Source organism: Gallinula chloropus (assembly GCF_964237585.1).
Source record: "Gallinula chloropus genome assembly, chromosome: 10".
Lineage (NCBI taxonomy): Eukaryota > Metazoa > Chordata > Aves > Gruiformes > Rallidae > Gallinula > Gallinula chloropus.
In genome coordinates, this window is record NC_140095.1 from 15,962,909 (window position 1) to 15,983,975 (window position 21,067).

The window sequence follows — 21,067 nt, forward strand, 5'->3', positions numbered from 1 at the left end:
ACAGCAATTTCAGATTCTGTTAAGTATGAAATTGATCTCTAGATAGCAAAATTCACCTACTGAAGTGTGATGGCAGAGCAGGGTAGGTTTTCCTCCTTACTAAAAATAAATAAATAAATGTAGAGGCCAGATATTAAATACCACAAGTTTCTCAAGAAGGTTCAACTGATTTGACTTTTATTTCCTTTGGAATATTGAAATAAGTTACTTGCAATCTGTTCTTCCCAATATCCACTCAGGGAAGGAGGACTGTGACAAGGCAGATCTAGGCAATTTTAGATCTCCCTCTATCACATCAGTATTCAGAGAACTGTAGTGTTAAATGTCAGCTTCAAGTAACTGCTGGAAGGAACACCACTAAATTGGTGTGATTAGGAAAAACTTAGGAGGTTTCAGCCAAATTCCGTGCTTTGCCAGAAGCAAACTACTGAGAGAGTTCGTCCCTGTTGCCAGTAGGACCTGTGTAAGAAGTCCATGAAGCAAGTACTGAATCAAACATGCTTCTACACAGAGAAAAAGAATGGCAAAGTGCTGTAACTAATAATAAGCAGTGTCAAAGAGCTTTATAACAGCATATTTCAGAGAATAAATTAATCTGAAAATAACTGTAGTACCTGCACCTTTCAGGAGAGTCTTCTCTATCTTTCCTTCGGAACTTGCTGATGGTGTCATCAATCGTGCTTCCAATTTTGTCACTTAGCTCACCTAACTTATCGCTGAATGGAAAAGATGGTTTTTTATCCCATTCTTCATCCCATTTTGACTTGGGCTCAGGATCGTATCTTTCACCTGTGTAAGGCATTAAGATAAGAAATAACATAATGTGAGATAACAGAAAAAAAATAAATGCCTGTGGTCTTATGGAATCACTCTCAAGCCCCCTGCCCTACATACATAAGCCTTACAAGTTTTTGATGCAAACTGAAAGCTCCCATGGCGCTGAATCAACATTACTACAGCAAGGCACAGCATGTAATGCCAATCACTAAGTGGCAGGAATGCAGATTGAAAGACTTTTGTTTATGACAATGACACAGTCTTAATGCACCTCACAGCACATCAGGACACTGTCGGACTGCTGGAGAAGTGCAAGAGGTACAATCAACCCTGGCTGCTTAAGTAGCTTCTGAGAAATGGGATGTGCCAGTTTTTAACAGTCACTTACTGCATGAAATTCCATTCTTGGCCAAGCTGTGTGCTCAGGAGTAAATCAACAGCATTCATCAACACAAAACAGTGTTAATACCAAAATACTGACAGACTGAAGTGTGCAATGCAGGATAACTTTCTGTTCTTTTTCACACTTGATGAACAAAAAAATTCCTTTAAAAGGGCATGAAAAAAGTAGCAGTAAAGCAACTCACTTTTCCAGCAGCCACTGAATACTCTGAACATCTTTACTCAACACTCAAGAAATCAAAAAGTTTTTCTCATTAATTATTCAAGACCCCCATACTGGTATCATAGCTTCCAAAGAAGAACATTTGCTGTACCATCTCACTAAGAAAGCTTTTTTTTAAAAAACCTTAAAGCTGGGATTATTTATACACACACAGCCAACCTGAGTTTAGAAGAAAACACACCACTTACATTTTAACAAAGAGTTAACTGCCAAAAATACAGCACGTTTTACTAACTTGGTTTGTGATCTTAAATCAGACCTTCTGCTGAAAATATAGGTATATAAACCAAACCAATGCAGGACAATTTATAGACAACACTTAGACAAACATTCTATATTTATAAAACTGAGTAGCAGGAAGAATGATGAAAAATTCATACTTCGAGTTACATATTATATTGCAGATCAGCTAACATTCAAGATTTAGTCAATTAAGACATTTTTATTAAAAAGAAAATGATGAATTCCACTACTACAAGGTGCAAAATTTGAGTTGTGTCTGTCCTACACCACCATACACTAGAGAATATATTTTGTTACTGAAGAGAGAAGGGCAAGCCTCCAGTGATATTTGGATCCATAAAGGATAGACAAACCTTTTCAAAAGTAGAGAACCTGTTACAAATCAGTGAGATCCTCAGTGAGACCTTTATCATTGCAGGAGAAATTGCTGAGAAATGTACTACTGTTAAATTTTGCAGGAGAATAAAATGGCCTTGTTTCAATTTGTGTCAGGCTCTCAAGCACTTTAATGTAGATTCCATTAGAAGGTTTCCTTGTGCAATAGGAATTTTAAAATAAAAAAATCAAGAGCTTGGTATTTACAGGACAAAAGTAACTAAGGAAAACTCTGAAAATAAAAGCATTTTATATTTGAGTAACTAGAATCTTTTAGAGTATAAGTTTGATCTGGGAAAAGTTTGATTTCTGCCACTACAAAGGTTTTTTTTTATTACTTTACTCAACTAAAGGGATAATTAAGCATCATTTACCATAAAAATTAACCAAGACAAAGGAGACAGTCCTTTCAGTTAAAAAACTTGAATGATAACTAAAAAGCATGTGGAGAACGACTTCCACCCAGCATACAGGGATAGATCACGACTCAGTACACAGCAATCAAAAGATAAGCTTAGTGAACGAACAGAGGGACAAGTACAAACGCAGTGACTCATAAGTACTTCCTAAGAAGAAAATCACCAGGATTCCAAGAAGGTAGCAAAATCCTAAAAGAATATAATAATATCCCAAGAAGGATATACGACTGGCACCCTGTAATGCCACCTGAGATTCATGATAACCAGATGCTTTAGTTTTCAGAATTTTGACTTTTGAAGACCTGAAGGCAGGTTTTCTGATTTTTTTTTGAGGGAGTACTTTTATCAAGGATTACTTGAGCATTCTTTTTTTAATATACAATACACAATTTTTTTAAATTAAAAGTTTAGAACTTCCTTTCTGGTATTAACTTCACTGACAACTGCAATTCCCTACAATTTAGGGATGAGCACCAGTGCACCAAGCTTCCATCCTTGCATACAGGTCTGCCATGCCATGCAGCCACCATCCAGCTGCAAGCCCAGTATGTCTACACAAAGTAATTTTGGTATTACCTCTGGGAGCCCTCTGAAAAGCATATGGGACCTACAGTACTAATCAAGCAAGATTTTAAAAACACATCAACTGAGACAGTAACAACTGTATTAGTAAACTCCTAACACATGAGCTTCATCGCTTATGAGGTACTTAGTGCATACATTTAAAGTCAGATATGACAGACATTGGAATCCATAGAGATAATATACACGTATCTTTCTTTCAAGTGTCCAAACAGCATTACTTGGGAAACCAAAGAGTGTTACAGTGTGTATCTGCATTGTTTCACCCAAACATTATTAGTACCCTGAAAGCCCTAACCCAAATTAACCAATGCTTCTACAGGAGATCAGCAGGATTAGGTGAAGCAATTCTTCTGCTGTGCTGGGAGGAAAAGTACCATCACTTTTTTTTTTTTTCTTTGAAGCCTACAAAACCCTGACAAACAAGGGCATTTATCTATCTACTTCTGCTACACAGCACTCATTTCAGAATGAGACCCTGCCCATGAGTAAACACAAAACAGGTAAGTTTGGCTAAACCAGTGCATTAATGTAATTTTTTTAAGTAGAATTCTTATTAGCTTATTATCTAAAAAAAGATTAAAGATTTTTGAAGTCATTTAAATTTGCAGATGGGGGGAAGCAATTGAAGAAATATAAAGAAAAAGCAACTGAAGGAGCATGTTAGAAATTTCTTAAGTTATCTGTGTTACCTAAGCCAAGTTAAAAGTCAAGATTATCAATCTTTGACCAAGAGAGCCTAGTACTCACTGTATCTGAACCCTCCAACACTGTCTGAAGAAACACCAATATATTTGTCTTTGTTCTTCTTTGCTTTCTTCCTCTCTTCCCGAAGTCGATCATCATCTTGAGCAAATTCAACCATTTCTTTTACCTTCTGGCGTATGTTTATACCTTGGTCTTTGCCATTTTCATCTAAGTAATGCAGGATAGATATGAAGGATGGAAGAAGGGGGGGAAGGAAAAATAAAATATCAGAGACAGCAATACTGAACATCAAACTGAAAAAAACTGAATTATGAACCTAGCAGTCAGAGACAGATCTTAAGACTACTAAGGTCCACTGCATTTGTGTAAAAGGGACCAAGTATTTTGTTTCTTGACAAATTTTCATCCTTAGATAAAAGATAGTTTTCACTGACTGGTTTATTTGGAAGCATCACACTGCTGCTGAAACATCAAAAATATTAACAAAGACTGAGATAGAAATTATATTCCCCACTCCAACAGTTTTAACCCTGCAAAATATAACCCCTTCTCCTTAGTCTTTTTAGCAGTGTTTTTGCAAGTTTAATTGCAAGAACTCATATTGCAAAACTGATTTTTTTTTTTTAAAGAATTGCTTTCATTTGGGATATACTGCAAGCTAAACGGGCTCCTTTCCCAGCCTTTTTCACATTCAAAACACACACTGGCCTTGCTGCCTTTGCACTGTAAATATTATTTGGTGGGAGGAAAAAACCCCAGCTTCAAACAGATGTGTGTGTTTTGGAGCTCTAACCTTTTCTTCCCATATGATTAAAGCTATTCCTTTACGGACACCACAGGGGACCAGTCTCTAGTGCATATTTTAATATAAACCCGAACACTCATGTTGTGTTGGTTCTGTTGTTATTAGCCAGTCTTTTCTGCAAGTTCTTGTCTTCACTAATTAATACTCTAGGGTCCCACGTCTTGGATTCTGCACTCTTCACACAACTGGCAACAGTCACATTCTAATTAGACTGGGGAAGCTTCTAAGCTGGTTCAGGTGACTGACAACTCCAACTACTGTTTTAATTTGCTTATAAGATTTTTCTATTGCTCACCTACAAAGTGGTAATTTTCCAGGGATCGCAAATCATAAATGTGTTCTCTGGCACTTGTAACAACACGCTCTGATCCATTCCTTATGAGGTAAGCTAGGAGCAGCAAAGACTATAAAAATACAAAGCACTTTATGATTGCATGAACAAAAGCTCTATTTAAAAAAAAAACCCAGCCAAACATATAGAAAGCCAAATCTACCCCCTCCCCAAATTAGTAAGTAATAAGACATTCCCCTTTTAAATAAATGCTTATAATATGGGTTCACGTTGAAACAACATTCTCCCCACATGCACCTTTTCATCTTTAGAATATCAAAACTGTATTTGTCAACTTGTAATTTGTTAATACTACATCACAAGTAGTTACTTCCATCAGCTACTGCTTATTTTAAAAGACAGCACTAGCCATTTAAGAGAAAGAAGTTAACCCTGCTAAACGAAGCAATTTCTTTTGCCTCTTTTGTTCACAATTTTCCCAAGGTTTCACTGAGAAAGAACTCCTACAGAAATACAAGCAGCCTTCATCAGGATGCAACAGATATACAAAACTGCACTTCAGGACAATTTTAAGCAAGTGACAAAACAAACTAAGTTTAAATAATACTTTAACTGCAATTCCTTATGCTGAGGATCTCTATCTAGAAAAAAAATAAATGCACTTTCTCCAAAGCAGTTCCTTTATCAGCTAAAGCTATCATTATATTTCAACCTATCCAAACCTGATAAGCAATTCCAAGCAGTCTTTATAACATTAAGTAGTTATGTGGGATAGCATTAAATATTAATTTATATTGTACTTCAGGGAAAACAATTACTATGAATACAAAGCATCAAGCACCTGTGAAAAGCACAAACCATGCCTTGGAATTAATTCTGTCTTGTTATGATCCTTGCATCAAGAAAACAAGATATAAGCTAGTCTAATATATCGATTGTTAAAAAATGAGGTTATATTTGCATAATTCAGCAAACACTGAACACTACTTTAAGTGTAGCATGATATAATCTTAAGCAAAAAGTTTCTGCACCATACTAATTAGCTAAAGACAAGGAAAATGCAAATGATCCAGGATTTTTTTCCGAAGCTCAAGACATAAAAGCCTCATACGATAAGATCTGCAAGAAAGTTTGGTCCACTGAAAGCTAAACTGCAATTTTTAGAGAATTCTGAATTGGCAGAAAATTAGGATTAGTTTCTATTTTGTTGCAGTTATTCTTGAATTCCTTCAGAAACATTTTCCTGGTAGCACAATAACTTACCATCTACTTCTCACAGAACACCGTAACAACTCCTCTGGGTAGATTCAAAATGTGAATGCTACTCCAATACATTAGTATCAGCAAAATGAAATTACTCTATTTAGCTTGTTAAGGAGCATCTTAGACACCTAAAACCAGAATTTTTTTAATATTTTCCATATAGAGCATTTGAAAGATATATTTGACTTCAGTAATGGAATTATAAAGCATATAGTTAGGAAAGAAATTATAGGTTGCTAGTGGAGTGGTACAGCAGTACCTTAATAACACACTACCACATCGGAACATTGTGCTAGCAACAAGAATCATGTCCTTTGTAGACCAAGACAGTCTTGAATACTACCAGCTCCTATTACATACACACCTTATAAACTCTCCTCCAGTTCTTTTTATTGTCTTTCAGCATTCGAGTCCAAAGCATGTTCATAAGTTCTGGAAACTGTTCATACATAAATGTGGCCCTAAAGAATGAAACAAAAGGAGAAAAGAAATTTTGTTCTCCGTGGTTTGTCACAACAGCTTGTTAAAACTCAGGGCTGACAGTAGATGGCAGGCTTGATCTAAGCCCACTCAAATTTTATGATTTTGCAAGAGAAAAAAAGCTATCCCTATTTCTTACTCATATAGAAGTAATTTACATACCAGTACTACAAAAGGAAAAAGAGTAATTCTAAAAATCTGAAGCACTAAAAGAACATTCGCTAATTTATAAAGAAAGTAATGTTTAACATGAAGTATCCTAATAACCACTGCAACTAGTCAAACATGCAACTTCAAATTCATTTTAAGATAAAAGAGTTCAAGGAAGAATTTGACATATTTTCTTTATTTGGAAAAGTCACAAGAAAGCAGTTTGAAAATAAACACTCCAAAAAAAAAAGTCATAGTTCTTGAAAGAATTATGAGGCTACATAAATAAAATTAAAGAATTTTTTTAATACTTTGACTTAATTTTTTGTTTGACAGCTTTCAATATGTAATAAGAGTACGCATTAAAAAATAAGACTTGATTCACACCAACTTTTCAGCATTATCAGTCAGCATACTGGAGTTGATTTAGCAGCAAATTTCACATTCCTGTATAAAATGCACCTTTCTTTTCTTCATCACTGCGCCAAATTATCACTTACTTGGCAATCTCTCCCATGAGCTGCCCTGAAGGTCCCCATGGATCATCATTGGTTGCTTCTCGAACCTTAGACTCTATTTCTGAATAATTCATAACCACATTGGTGCTGCAAAGGAAAAAAATTAACACACATGAAGATTAGCATCAAAACTGAGAAACACATGAAAACTTAATAATGACACTAGTGCATATCTCACTTAATGAGATACCTCTACAGGGTGGGAAAGAAAACATCTTTAGTGTAGAAGTTACCCTGAGGACACTATACAACACATTTAAGTTATCTTTAAGAAGGTTTTACTATTCTATTAGTCTTCAAGAATACAGATGAGAAACTAGGGATTACATTACAGTTGGATTCAGTCCAGTAAAAATGGCTTTTGGTCAAATTAAAATCCAAACTGAACCACTCGAGTCAAAGCTGAAAGCTCCCCCAGCCAGATATGGTTTGCTTATAGGTATGTATGGTGCACAGTTACTTGCAAGATGGTTTATAACTCAACCAGAAAGATTCTTTTTTTTTTTTTTAATTATGAGTGCTACCTACAAGAGAAACTCAAGGTGAGTACCAAATAGGTATTAGTTTAAAAAATATATAAATTATAAAAAACCCAAAACTCAGAAGACTAAATTGAGACTCAATAGAAATGCTGGTTTGTAGCTTGAATAGATTTAATTCAGGTAAAACAACAAAAGAGGAAAAGCTGCAGAGCACTATTACAATTAAAGCAATCCAAATACTATAAGGAGCTCAGGCTGTCTCTACAAGAGTTCACAAAAAATTTAATTTGGAAAAGGGAAGAAATTTTTCAATATCAGTTATATTAAAATAGTCAGTGCACTGTTTGTTTTTTTAACTAGTCTCAAACTGGTGATATTCAACTATAAACCCAGCAACCTCCTTGTGCCCCTAGAAGCATTCAGATGCATCTGATAAAATACAAGGAGAATCATTGTGTTAAGGTGAGGGAGCAGACCCAAAACATCATTCATAGGAGAATGTTTGGAAACAGCTGTCTAGTTATGGAGCAACACAGCACACAACAGTAATGAAGCATCCCTAAAAGGAAACCTTGTGGCTTCTACTTTCCCTACATACTTGGTAGTGTGCTTCAAATAGCTTGGAATGTACATCTTTACACCTATTGTATCAGAAAGTTTACTTAACTGTTAAAAGTAAACCATACAACTGGTTTCAGTAGCTTAAAAAAATCCCAGTAGGATGACTGCATTCAACATAAACCATCCCACAAAGTCAAACTGATTAAACTCTAGGAAATCTCTAATGATTTTACAGTACAATATGGAGACAACATTTGCAGCTTAAAATACTCCTCTGAACTTGAAAGGAATAGAAATATAAAATAAATTAAACAGAAGAGTCAAGATGTTTAATAGTCATCCCACTGTCCAGGGAGGAGTTGGCACAAAGCAGCACTCAAGCAATACTCGTTCAATTTTATTTGGCATAAGGATAGCAAAGATCTTGGAACTGAGTGTTATAAACAGCAGAAACAAGAATGAGATCCCCTTAAGTCTGAAAGGGGACACAGAAGGTAATTGTTAAAACAGAATAAAACTCCTGGACTTAATCTTGGATTCTCAGCATGAGAATTCCTGCTGTCAGATTCTGATGTATGATTTTATTCAACTTTGTGTCTAAAGAGAGTGTAAGCTACATGACTGAATAAATAATCAGCAAGCTAACAGAACCTATCTATATTAAAAAAAAGCATGTAGGAACACAGCAGTAGTACGAACAACAGTAATTAAGGACTTAATTCATTTATGCTAAATGCACCTCAAGCTCCTGTTCCTTACATTTTCTTTACCATACATACAAATGTAAACTAATACCATCTTTAGTTCCCATATGCATAGAACATTAAAAAAAACCCAACCAACCCCCAACCCCAAAGCTACAAGCTTCAGTGCTTTGCTGCTTTCAGCACACTAGTTCCCTTGTCCGAAGCGAGGGAAGGCAGGGGCTTGAGTGGAAAGGTTCTGGTTGTTTTTATAACCCCTCCTCAAGCGCTTGTTTGAGAGATTTGATGGGGAGTAGGGGGGAAGCATAAACCAAAGCATTTCCTTCATTTCTTACAGCAAAGAATTTAAGATTGGAAAACGCATGAAAAGATGCAAGCTTACTGTAAAATATATGTGTGCATGTGTATGTATAGAAAATATGAGCATTAACTGGCAGAAGGCGCATTGCTAAAGTGGTGTCGGGGTGAAAGGGGGAAACGGAAGAGAAACAAGGGAAATTAAGTAATGCCAAGAGAAAGACGAACCCCTCAAAGTAAAGACATGTTCTACTCCTAAAATCATCGTGCAGCAAAGTTATTGTTCTCAGCAACTGGCAGAAAGATCCTTTACAAAAGCCAAGCTGAGATCTAATGGCACAAAGCATTCCAAAACAAAAGTATCTTTAAGCCTCAATTTAATTCAGCAACAAATGTAAACTTCAAGGAAAAAAGAGGAAAAAAAAAAAAAGCCCAACACACCAACAACTGTTGTATAGTTTGGCATCATTCCAGGTCACTTAAAATAACCATTTCTAAAAAGGTGGAAATAGAGTTTTATTCTTCCTTTCCCATGTTTTCTATGGCCCTCGTTCCATGCCCTACCCATGATTCCTGTGACCTCTGCAACAAAAAAATAATTTACGTCCAGATGTGAAGGGAAAAAGTGACTAGCTTGATTGCCAAGACTTCCTGTGATTGATATAAATTTAATATCCGAGGACACTTTCAGACACCAGGGGGGGCTCTCTGATTAGTTTATACTGGGCTGCTTCCAGGGAATCGTGCTGGATTGCATGGATACACTCAGCTTTGCAAACAAACGGACGTACAGCAGTCAAGACTGACAAAGTGTCTTCACAGTCAGTGTAACACACCCTATCATCTGAGGGAACGCACCTGGATTTACCCCAACCCCTCCAAAGAAGCCCTGCACAACTGGAGTCTTGTGACAAGCACATTTATTTACAGAAACTTCTGACCTGGACAAAGACCTCAAGCACAAGAAATGTATTTTGAAAATTAAATCCAAAATAAAGGCACAGTAAAGAAATGGGCTGATGTTAACATTACAGACTGTTGCATTCTTTTCTGTTTGTGTCTTACATTTAAGCCTAGTAAGCCAGACTAGTGACAACAGATAATGTTTGCTCTTTATTGTACCTCTGAAAAATTATTTCAGTATTATGTCTTTTAAAAAGCCAAGAGAGGGCACTGTCACATCTCTGTGAAAGGGTAAGCATGGTGACAGCCAGCAAAACATTAAGACTTTTATTTCTTGCAAGACAACATTCAACTTGAAATGTTTGCATCTACAATTTATAGCAACACTGAATAGGTAGCTCAAGTCCGAGACTAAACTCTTCTACATGAATAAATAGATGTTGCTACTGAGAAGCCAGTAGGTAATAGTTATAAATATCTTATAATGTCAGGCTACAGACAATAAGACACTTCCTCTTAAATAGTTACAAGTTTATATGCACTGTATAAACTGTATTTTAACATATTTAAAAACTGAATAGATGTGCCATGGAAGAAATAAGGGAGCTTATAAGCAGGAGGGGATTCAACTTTTTAAAAGGATAGACAGTGGCAGGACAAGGGGGAATGGATTAAAACTAAAGGAAGGAAGGTTTAGATTAGATATTAGGGGGAAGTTTTTTTTACAGAAAGAGTGGTGAGGTGCTGGAACAGGCTGCCCAGAGTAGGGGATGCTCTGTCCCTGGGGGTGTTCAAGGCCAGGTTGAATGGGGCCCTGGGCAACCTTGTGTAGATCCAGGCCTGAGGTTGGTGGCCCTGCCTGTGGCAGGGTGGTTGAAGCTCTATGATCCCTGGGGTCCCATCCAACCCAGACCATTCTATGATTCTATGAAATAGTCAAAAAAACACCCACAATTTCGTCTGTATTTTTAAAGAAAAACAATGTAATTAATCTCATTGTAAACATATTAAAATTTGGTTCTAAGTTACACTTTGAGATTTGTAACTATCTGATAAAGCTCCCATCCAGATCCAGGCACCATATAGTGTGCTAAAAACCCCAGAAGATAAGCAAGAGAGGAGTAGAGGGGTGTGAGGGGTGGAAGGAAGTATTGTGTATACCCCAAACATGTAATTCAAGGTAAAATTCTTTAGTTGGTGTTAGAGAGAAACATCATCTAAGAGTTTCAGATCCTCAAACATGTACATTTAGCATTTCACATTAATGCTCAAACCGCAGGTCTGAAACATGCGGAAGCCTTTAAACAGCATGTGCATAGGAGACCTGCAATAGGGAAAACAAGTGCCATGAGAAAAAGAAGGTATTTATACATTAAAGGTAATAAATGTAATGAAAGAATAACAAATATCTATCCATCCATTCAGAATGGAACTTACTTTAAAACATATTAAGTAATCAGAAAACCTAACAGATCTTAGTCAATGCTTCTGCACCAACTTAAAAGCCTTGAATATGCCCTGGGGCAAGAGTCAGACCACTCCATTAAAAGCACCATTAGGATTAGAGTTGCTATTGATGTGGGTGGTGTCACTGAGGACACAAGTACAATCCTGGACATTAGATCCACAGAAGATTTGTGAAATGCCACGTCTAATCTTGTGAAAACTAAAATAAACAGAAGTCACAGAGAGGGTACATTACAACAGTTTCTTTATAGTGATGATAAAGGTATTGGATTGGACAGGGTAAGCCTAATTAGAAACTTCTCAAACCTCTGGGAAGCTGCCCACTGAGCCGAGGGACTGAGCAACAGGAACAAGAAACCCAGTTACACAGCTAACATTTTTTTTCAATGTATATTTCAAACCAATTACAATATCATGTATACATGGGACTCCTATGTGCATAATATTATGCCTTTAACTATTACTCCAAGGACACCACTGGATTATGCACCTTCTGTTTTCCTTTTTTTAATTTTACAACTGGGAACACTAAAATACTAAAAGCTGAGATGAAAAACTTTCTACATTTTGCCACCATTAACAGTTTCCAATGAGACACCATTCTGCAAATATCTGTTTAAAGATGAAGTGCAGAAGAAAAAAATGCATTACACACATTTGTCTATCATACACAGAGCTTGATCAGTAATGCTATTAAAATAGAAGAAATTATATTTTTTTAAAGAAAACAAGTCTCTTATGGGGGGTCTGGATGAACTGGAGAGAACAGACCCCTGTTACTGTATAGCACTATGTAATGTGGTACCAAAGTCTTGCAAGAAACAAACAACAAAAGGTTAAAAATATTTAAGATGCCAAACCAGACACCACATAATTTTACCTTTTAAATAGCTTGTGTTTAGCACGACCCTTTCATTGGGCAGTCCCACACTAATACTTTAATCTCATTCTTTCCGTAATTTTGTTAGCGGTTTACTTATTTTTAGAAAGTCTTCTCCATGTTTCCCATGCCTTATATACAAGGAAGAAAAGCAAATCAAACTTCAAATTTGGTCCACGATACAGCAGATGTAGCTGACTCAAAATCTCATCACGTCACTTGATGACACAGCGAAGTGTTACAGAAGCAGCCTCTAAAGTCCACACGGACAAAACCCAGTAGAAATACACTCACACAGCTCTATGCTGTGCTTCTTGGATTTAAAAATTAATAGATTGCAAGGTCCACCAGAAAGGACCATAAATAGCATCTGAAAAATAAGTAGTTCAGAAACTGTTAAAACTACAGCATAAGGAAAGTTTTCTTTAACTGAACAAGAAAGAACATATGCAGCTGGTTCATTTATTCATCTTGCATATCTCCATCTAAACATTGCTACAACTTTTATGGAAAGGCATAGATAGGAATGGGAGTGCTGTATCATGGCATGGTTTGTTACCAGCATAGTGGTAGCTTCAATGTAAACCTCTGAACAAAGGCAGCAGTAACTTACATCTGGAGCATGAGCTAATGCTCTGTTCCTACAGTAAAGTGTTGGATTTGTCTTCCAGCAAATGATTTTCTCCTAACAGTTGGGTTGTCTGCTCCCTTTCAGCTAAGCAGTCAGCAGTCTTCCACTACAGAGAAGACATGGACCCACTAGCTATTGTTCACCTAATCCATGGTGCATGTTTTAGGAATACTATCCAAGCACAGCAGCAGCAATTCACTTTCAAAGGTCCCAAAAATCAGTACAGGGGCTGACAACTTAAGGCAAACATATATATAATGTAACTTTGCTATCAGACATTTGAGACTGCATCCATGGTTTGTTGGGTTGGGGTTTTTTGTAAAAAAAAAAAACAAAACACCACAATGAATGCACTATAAAACAGCATGAACAAAGTGAACATCAACATCTGGAGAGGAGATAAGCCAGACCCTAATAACATTTCAACAATACAGAGGTATATAAAAGACCCCCACCCACAGACATACATACATTTAAGGTGAAGCCGTTGGAGGGGAGGGAACAAACTATCTTATTGCCACCATTCACCTTCTAGGAGTCATGCATCTAAGCTATTTTTAGTATCTAGATTAAAAGGTTCCTGTAAAGCAGGACTGGAAATAAATGAAAGGGTTTCTGACAATGTTAACAACTTCTTAACATTAAACTATGTATTTTTAAATTGTGTGCAGAAGTTACTTTCAACTACTGAGAGAACACAATAACTGAAAAAGCTAAACAAGTTATGCAAGTACAGGATACATCTCCCCCACTTCCAGGTGTGGGTATCTTGGCATCTATTAAATTGTTAATTAGTTTCCAGAAACATTTTTTCCAATTAAAAAAATCATTTAATACTTATCCATCTGGGTATGAAATACTTTTGACAGAGCATGTGAAGTGGTGAGCTAAAAAAGCAGCAATCCTGATCCACACAGCACCACCTCCCAAACCAGTGGGGGCCAGCATACCATGCAAGAAGTGCCTCGCAAAAGGGTGCATCATATTAACTCCACTTACTTCTGTTCACATTGCTTCCTTCAAGCTCTGAGGGATTAAAGTTTCAAGAAACTGAAAGGATTTAAGACAAAGTCAAATGAAAAAAGATGCATTTCAGCGCCAGATTTCACTGCCCTGTGACAGTCTGTCACTACCTTTGAAAGCTGACCATGCAGACTGGTTCAGAGACAGAGGACAGGAAGATAAGACATTATTTATCCCCGTTTTCCCAAACAATATAATGACATTCAGGAATATATGTATCTAATGTTACTAACAATTATTCAAAGAACAACATATTAATTGCTTTTAAAATAAAGATCGTGCTGCTCTTCCCCTCAGTGAACTTGGATAAGATCTCAGCCAGCAGCTCTCTCCTTGCTTGAAGACAAACCAGCTAAAAAACATGTAAGAAACTTAATGTATTTTCATTTTGGTCCTGTCAGTAATGTCACTTTTGTTATAAAACACGCAGCGTAGATTTAGAGCCTTACAGATGAAACATATGGATAGCAAACATGAAGCCAGCAGTCCGCATTCAAAGAAGAAACAGATGGGTACCCATCTGCCAAAATGCCTAGTGAAATACCCAGGTTACACAGAGGTAACAGTGCAATGTTAGCTGATACTTGACCATTTGAAGTTACTTATTTTTAAGCCACCACTCAGAAGCATTACAAATATGACACCAGCCAATTTAGTACATGAATACTGGGTATTATTACAGACCTTCTAAGCAAGTTGCAATTATGCTCTTTCTGACCAACGATACCATCTCCGTTACGGTACAGTAGGATCTGAAATACATTTTCAGCTTTTCATGTTAACTGTTTCATAATTTATGTGGCAGATGTGCAAGGCAAACTGCACAGAAAGAGATAAGCCAAGAAAAACATCCTGATGGCCACAAATGAATTACAACTTGTGGGAGGAAGGAACTATAAAGCTATTTCCTGTGCCTTACAATTTCTAGTCACAAAAGACTAGCTAGTAAACAAGATAACTCCAAATCTACCACACACACTTACAAAAAGGACAGTGACTTTTAGAATGAAACTGACGCCTGTTAGAGAACTTGAAAGATTTCTCACTTACAGAAACCACCACTACACACCCTTTTAAAAGGTGTCCCCCCCTTCAAAAAATTACCCAACTGCAGCTTGCTATAATCTTAATGTTTTTGTAATTGCTATGCTACAGCTGAAGTAGTTTTTGCAGATGTTTGGAACATGAGGCAACTAATTACATGGCTCTTTTAAAGCATACTTGTGCAAGGAATGAACAACACCCCCCCCCAGTTGATTTAAGACTGGTATTTCATCTCTCCTACTGCCAATTCCCTGCAGTAAGTGTTAATACTTTCATATTCTTATATAAAACCATCCCCCTTGTGGCTTACACCAACAGATACATGGCTGCTTTAAAGATCTTAATTTCTCAAGAGTTGTAGGGTGGCAACACGTGGTTGCGAACTTCTCAAACGCAATGAGGATTTTGCTGTGTTAATATTATCAATTGCAGTTTTGTACAACCTCTGTATAAAGCTTTTCTTGATTTAAACTCCAGGCCCATTTATTTATTTCCCTATTCTTTATGGGACATTTTGCATCTAAGGATCTACCCTAACATTCTTCAGTTAGCAACCACTAATCTTCAACTAGATTATCTTCACTCCAAATACACACTTCCACAGTTCCATTTCTGGAGGCTTATTAAGAGTTGGTTTAAAAAAACCCTACTTCTTTAAAAGGTGAATACCAAAATAAATGTTACACACCAGCAATAGAATGAATCAAAATACTTGCTTTCAGCTTACACAGTAAGACCACCACAATACAGTTTTCATTCTTTTTCAGGGTTAGTGTTATGTTACATTTCTTAGTTCAAGTTTAAGTTGAAATTAGGGTACAATTACACCTAAACCATTCCTTGTGGCAAATCCAATTACTCTTACACATGGAAACCACTTTCACAAACAAGTTAAAAGAAAAAGGCTGCCTCTCCGGCAACATTTGACACTTCTGTGGGCTAGTTACATGCTAAACCAGCAACTCTGCCTTTGATTCAGACAGAAAAGCAACACTGTTACTGCTGTGGCAAGTTTTCGGTCTCCTTGCACTCAGCTGAGGATACAGCTGGCCTATCACATTGAAGTCACTGCTTCACAGCTCCTGTTCCTGAGAATTTAATTGCTTTCAAAGTTAAATACATTAGCTGTAAACAATAACAACCACATAGTTAAAAAAGTGGTAGAATTACAAAAATCTTGGTTCACCTTTCATTACTGAGAACTAAAGAGGTCTCCATGCACGATGTAGCACGTGACTAGATTTATTTTTACCCAGTTCTCTCTGACTTACTTTGCTACCCTGCTCCTTACACTTCACAGGGTTTTTTTCTGCTGTAACAAACAAGCCACAATGATTTTTAAAATAACAACCACATTTCTTTACAGGATTCTGTCAAATTGCACTTCCTCATTCAAGACTCAGTGAGAACCACAATGTATGCTACATCTTTAATTTCTGTGATACTTGTGATCCAGCCAGGTAACATGTTTAGCTGAGCAGGGCAAAAAAAACAAGAGAAATCTAATTAAAAGCACACTTTCTGTAGAGTGTTTTATATTAATAAAAGATCAGTACAAAAAATGAAATCCAAATAAACACTGCTAGACAATTATAACACAAAACTAAAATTTAAATGCATTATTTGAGGGAAGAGAGACTGAAACTCTCCCCAAAGCTTACACCCTCTAATCAACCATGTTTCTTTGTAATTCATTACATTCATATAGCTTTAAGAGTAACTTTCCCTGAAAATAAAAAGCTCTTTTCAGGTGTTCATGATATTGCATAAGCCACATGCTGAATCTGCAGCTAATTTCCTCTTTGTACACACAAAGTATTATTAAGATACTCAAGATATTCAAGCTCACATCTGAAGTAGTTTATGCACATACAGGAACCTCCAATAGAGAAGAGACTCAAGTACTCCCAGCAAGTAAGCCTCCAAGATTGGGGCACAATATTTTAATGCTGAGAGAAGTATTTACAAGACGACTGAGTTCTCACCCTTCTTTCAAAACAAGAAATGAAATGGGTATAAGTTTTCAGCACAAGTTGAAGCTACACTCAACAAGCTTTGAACCTGTATAACTTCAGTCCACTTGTTTACCTCAGACTTCCTGCTTCTGACCAGAGAAAAATGTTGGATGGAAGAGGAAGATGGGGGGGAGGGGGAACCAAAACCAGCCTCACAGTAAAGAGAATATTCTAACAGTAGCCATGACACTCCAAACCCTCCAGAATGTTGCATAGTGACCTCTGCACTTAAGACAAAGCATCTCCTACTCCCAAAACCAATCTTAAGTTTCCAGTATCAAGAGCTGTGCCACCAGTGCTTGAACACGCTCCCCAAAAGACACCACTCCTTTGAAAAAGCCCCCCCTCAAGCTTCTGCAATTCTGTGCTCTAACCGTTCACTCAGTCACGTGAAACAAGTTCACTGTAAGTCCTCATACCAGGGTTTCCTGACACCATGAAGAACACAGCAGTCCGAAGTTTACAGAAACACAGTAACTTGTCAAGGCAATCTTCTAACACTACACCTAGGCTTGAAGCCTATTAAGCTGAATAGTTACACAGAAGAGATTTTACTCTGAAAAGCTGGAATACTGCCTAGTAGTTACTGCACCTATGAATGGCACAGATTGATTCAATGTTACTAGTGACACTGAGTTGGACAATAATCCAAATTTTATTTACTCAAATAATTATTTCAAATACTTGTCAACTGACAAAGTATTTGGTGTGGACAGAAGATTGTGCATGCAATAATACGGAGTTCAATATTGCCAAAATCCACACACCCCCAGCATTAAAGGATTGTGCTTAATGATCCCTGTAGTTTCAGCTACCCCTTCATTGCTAACAGAGTACCATTAAAACATTGCCCTAATTCTGAAGTTATTACAAATTAAGCATTACTCTAAACACATGCTGGCTGTTCCACTAGGGAGGGCTGATTAAAGTTTAAACAATGCAGGCACTGAAGCTTTTAACACAAACTGATCATTCTCTGCTACTGTATTATCACTTTGGCATTGAGACATTCCATGCATCCCTGTACTCTGCAATACCAATCTTCTGCTACAGTCATTTAAAGAGGAATAAATGAGTACAGATAACTCAGCTAAGCCAACAGTAAGCATGTGCTGTTCTCTGATCAGATCCACAGACAAGGTACAGGTAAGGTTACCAGATCTGTCTGGGGTCCCACTCAAACCACTACCATCCTTCCCTACACCCAAGGCTCCAATTTCTGCCAGCTCCTCTCCCTGCCCCTTCAGGCTCAGGGCAACCAGGGTCAGACAACAGCATCCCAACCACATGTAAACCACACATGTCAAACACGCCCAGCATTCACAACACAAGCTGCCCTCTATCCTAACACCTCCATGAGCTGTGAAGGGCTGTGATATCATTTTACCTTCAACTACAAAGCTATGACACCCTACAGCTGCACATTTCACCTGCGACACAGAAAGCATTAATGTCATATTATCTAAGAAAGCCTCAGACGTGCATCTCATCAACAACAGGATCTAGAAGCACAGTCCAAGTAGCCGGTGAGACAACTAAACAAGAAAGCCTGCAAATGCTGTTTTAATACAGCCTTGTCTCCTGGAAAACATCTCAAGACTGAGGCAGAAGCTGCAGTACACTTTTCAGACTGGGAGAAAGGAAGAGGAAGCAACAGTTTACACCAAGTTGTCAAACTGCAGGTTCATAACCAGTTGTTTTCCTTTTTTTATTCATGTGTCTTTCAGTGGGATCCCCATGCAGGAGGTATTCAGTAGTAAAGACAATCACTTGAGACTACTATCTTCATCTCTGCTTTTCTAAAGTGAACTGCATTATCATTTACTGATCTTATTTCTAAACACACTGGACCTAATTCTATAGTTGCTGTTGTTTGCAAAAATCCTCACAACTTCAACATCAGATTTCAGGCCTTTTAAGTAATGAAAATAATTAAAATAAAATCAGAAAATTAATATTTATGTTACTACAGAGAAGCTGATCAGCTTCTCAAATTGGTTCCCTACAGTCTGCTTTCTTACATTTTGAAGCTGAAAGCTAGAACTATTCCACTATTCCATGCAGTGCTACAATACCTGCTACACCCAACAGCTCTAATGTACCTGCAGTGCTGCTTCTCATATCTGATACTGAAATCCAATCCAGAAAAGACCATTACATCTGTCAGACAATTTAACAATGATCCTGTCTAAGTAAGACTACATGGAGTACATCTGGATGAAAGGACCTTATTTCTCTACTCCACTACACACAGCCATAAAAGGAACACAACCAATGCCCTTTAAACTTGTCTTTCAGCAAGAGTATCTCCCTTTTCCTGTGCAGGAAGCTATTTAAAAGCTAAGACTTCCCTGCACCTCACCTTGCTAACAAGTAGGAACAAGAAATTCCACATCTTATAAATTAAAGTGCAATTAATATTTTGCAATCCCCAGTGAGTACTTCTACTTCTTTAGCACAAGCAGGGCTGTGCAAGGGGAAACCTGTTAAATGTTGTAATCTCTGACAGAGTCAAAAGATACCTATTATATTGCATAAAAAAATGAAGGCAAATATTCAGCGATAATTCTGCAGAACAAGCTGTGAACATCCAACAGGTTACAGCCAGTGGCAACAAACTCAGGGTGATTTCCTGCTCCACCTTCACCTTTTGCCAGCACCCCTCCAGCAGCTAGTGACCTTAAGGGCATGCTCTGACTTCTTGCTTCAAGTTTGTTTGGAACTAGGTTGTATGCCTTTCACAAGTTGTTCTTCTAACTTGATAACTTGCCTCATTTTTTTTGTTTTTACACAGAAATGACCAGCAACTTGCACTTTGCATTTTCTTCAAATGGACCTTTTTCAGCTTTCTGAAACACATTTTTGTTTGGAATTATTTCCTTAACCCCCCTCTTCATCAATGATGATTCTTTCTCATCGCTCTCTTTGAGAAGCAGTAACAGTTTTGGTATGAGCCACCAACACAGTGTCTATTATCTCCATATCCCCTGCAAGGATTCCATTCTTTAACTTGCCTCTGAAAGCTTTAAAAATTAGGATTTTAAGTAAGCAACCTTTTCAAAAAAATGCACCAATTATTTTTTTCTTTATGCTTCTGTTGTTCATGAGAAGATTTTTAATCCAAGTGCTTTATGTTCACTACTACAGAGTGCCTCAGGCAGTAACATCCTCAATCAGGAGCAATGCAGTGCAGGATCAAGTCTTACCACTTCTATCTTCACTAGCTCTTCAGTGGACCAATACTGATCAACTAAACGTGTACTGTTCCCAGGGTAAAATGCTGATGCAAGCTGTATCTAACCCACATAGGATACATTAAATCACACACTGCTACTATGTTTCCTGCCCAGGTCACAGCTCTGCCATCCACAGATGCTGGGAGGGTATCAAGCAATACAGTCCTCGTCTTGTTCCTGCTCTGCCTTCACAACTCAATCCTGAATATTCAATTCATTGGGACTGATTGGGTGACAGTTTACTTGTTAATTTGGTCTGAAAGTCTTCTTCACCCTGTTGTTCAGCTGTTCAGTCATGCCTGTGTTGTTTTGTGACTACCCTATAACATAAAGGAGCCCTAACCACACTGTTTTAAAACAGGATTCTGACAGAACAGATTTATCCATAATTCTTTGAAAGCAAAAATCATTCACGTCCCACCTTCCTTTTCAGTCTCGTATAACCTGTCTTACACCAAGACAGATACTCTTTGTAACACATGTATATCTTGTGTAATAGACCTATAAGCATTATTTTTCCCTTCAACGACTGGAGGCCTTCCAGCCATTAAATTAGTCAGGAGGGAAGTGGTCACAGCACTGAGCTT

General features: G+C 37.3%; 1 protein-coding gene across 1 annotated transcript in view; it reads right to left on the minus strand.

The window, feature by feature from the left end:
* Window positions 1-21,067, minus strand: part of CLINT1 (clathrin interactor 1) — a 48,793-nt gene that overhangs the window by 15,520 nt on the left and 12,206 nt on the right. The window contains exons 2-6 of the mRNA XM_084268761.1: window positions 7,220-7,324; window positions 6,454-6,550; window positions 4,830-4,938; window positions 3,772-3,936; window positions 615-789 (exon numbers count right to left, since the gene is read on the minus strand). Coding sequence (XP_084124887.1) covers window positions 615-789; window positions 3,772-3,936; window positions 4,830-4,938; window positions 6,454-6,550; window positions 7,220-7,324 — 651 coding nt within the window. The remainder of the gene's footprint in view (window positions 1-614; window positions 790-3,771; window positions 3,937-4,829; window positions 4,939-6,453; window positions 6,551-7,219; window positions 7,325-21,067) is intronic.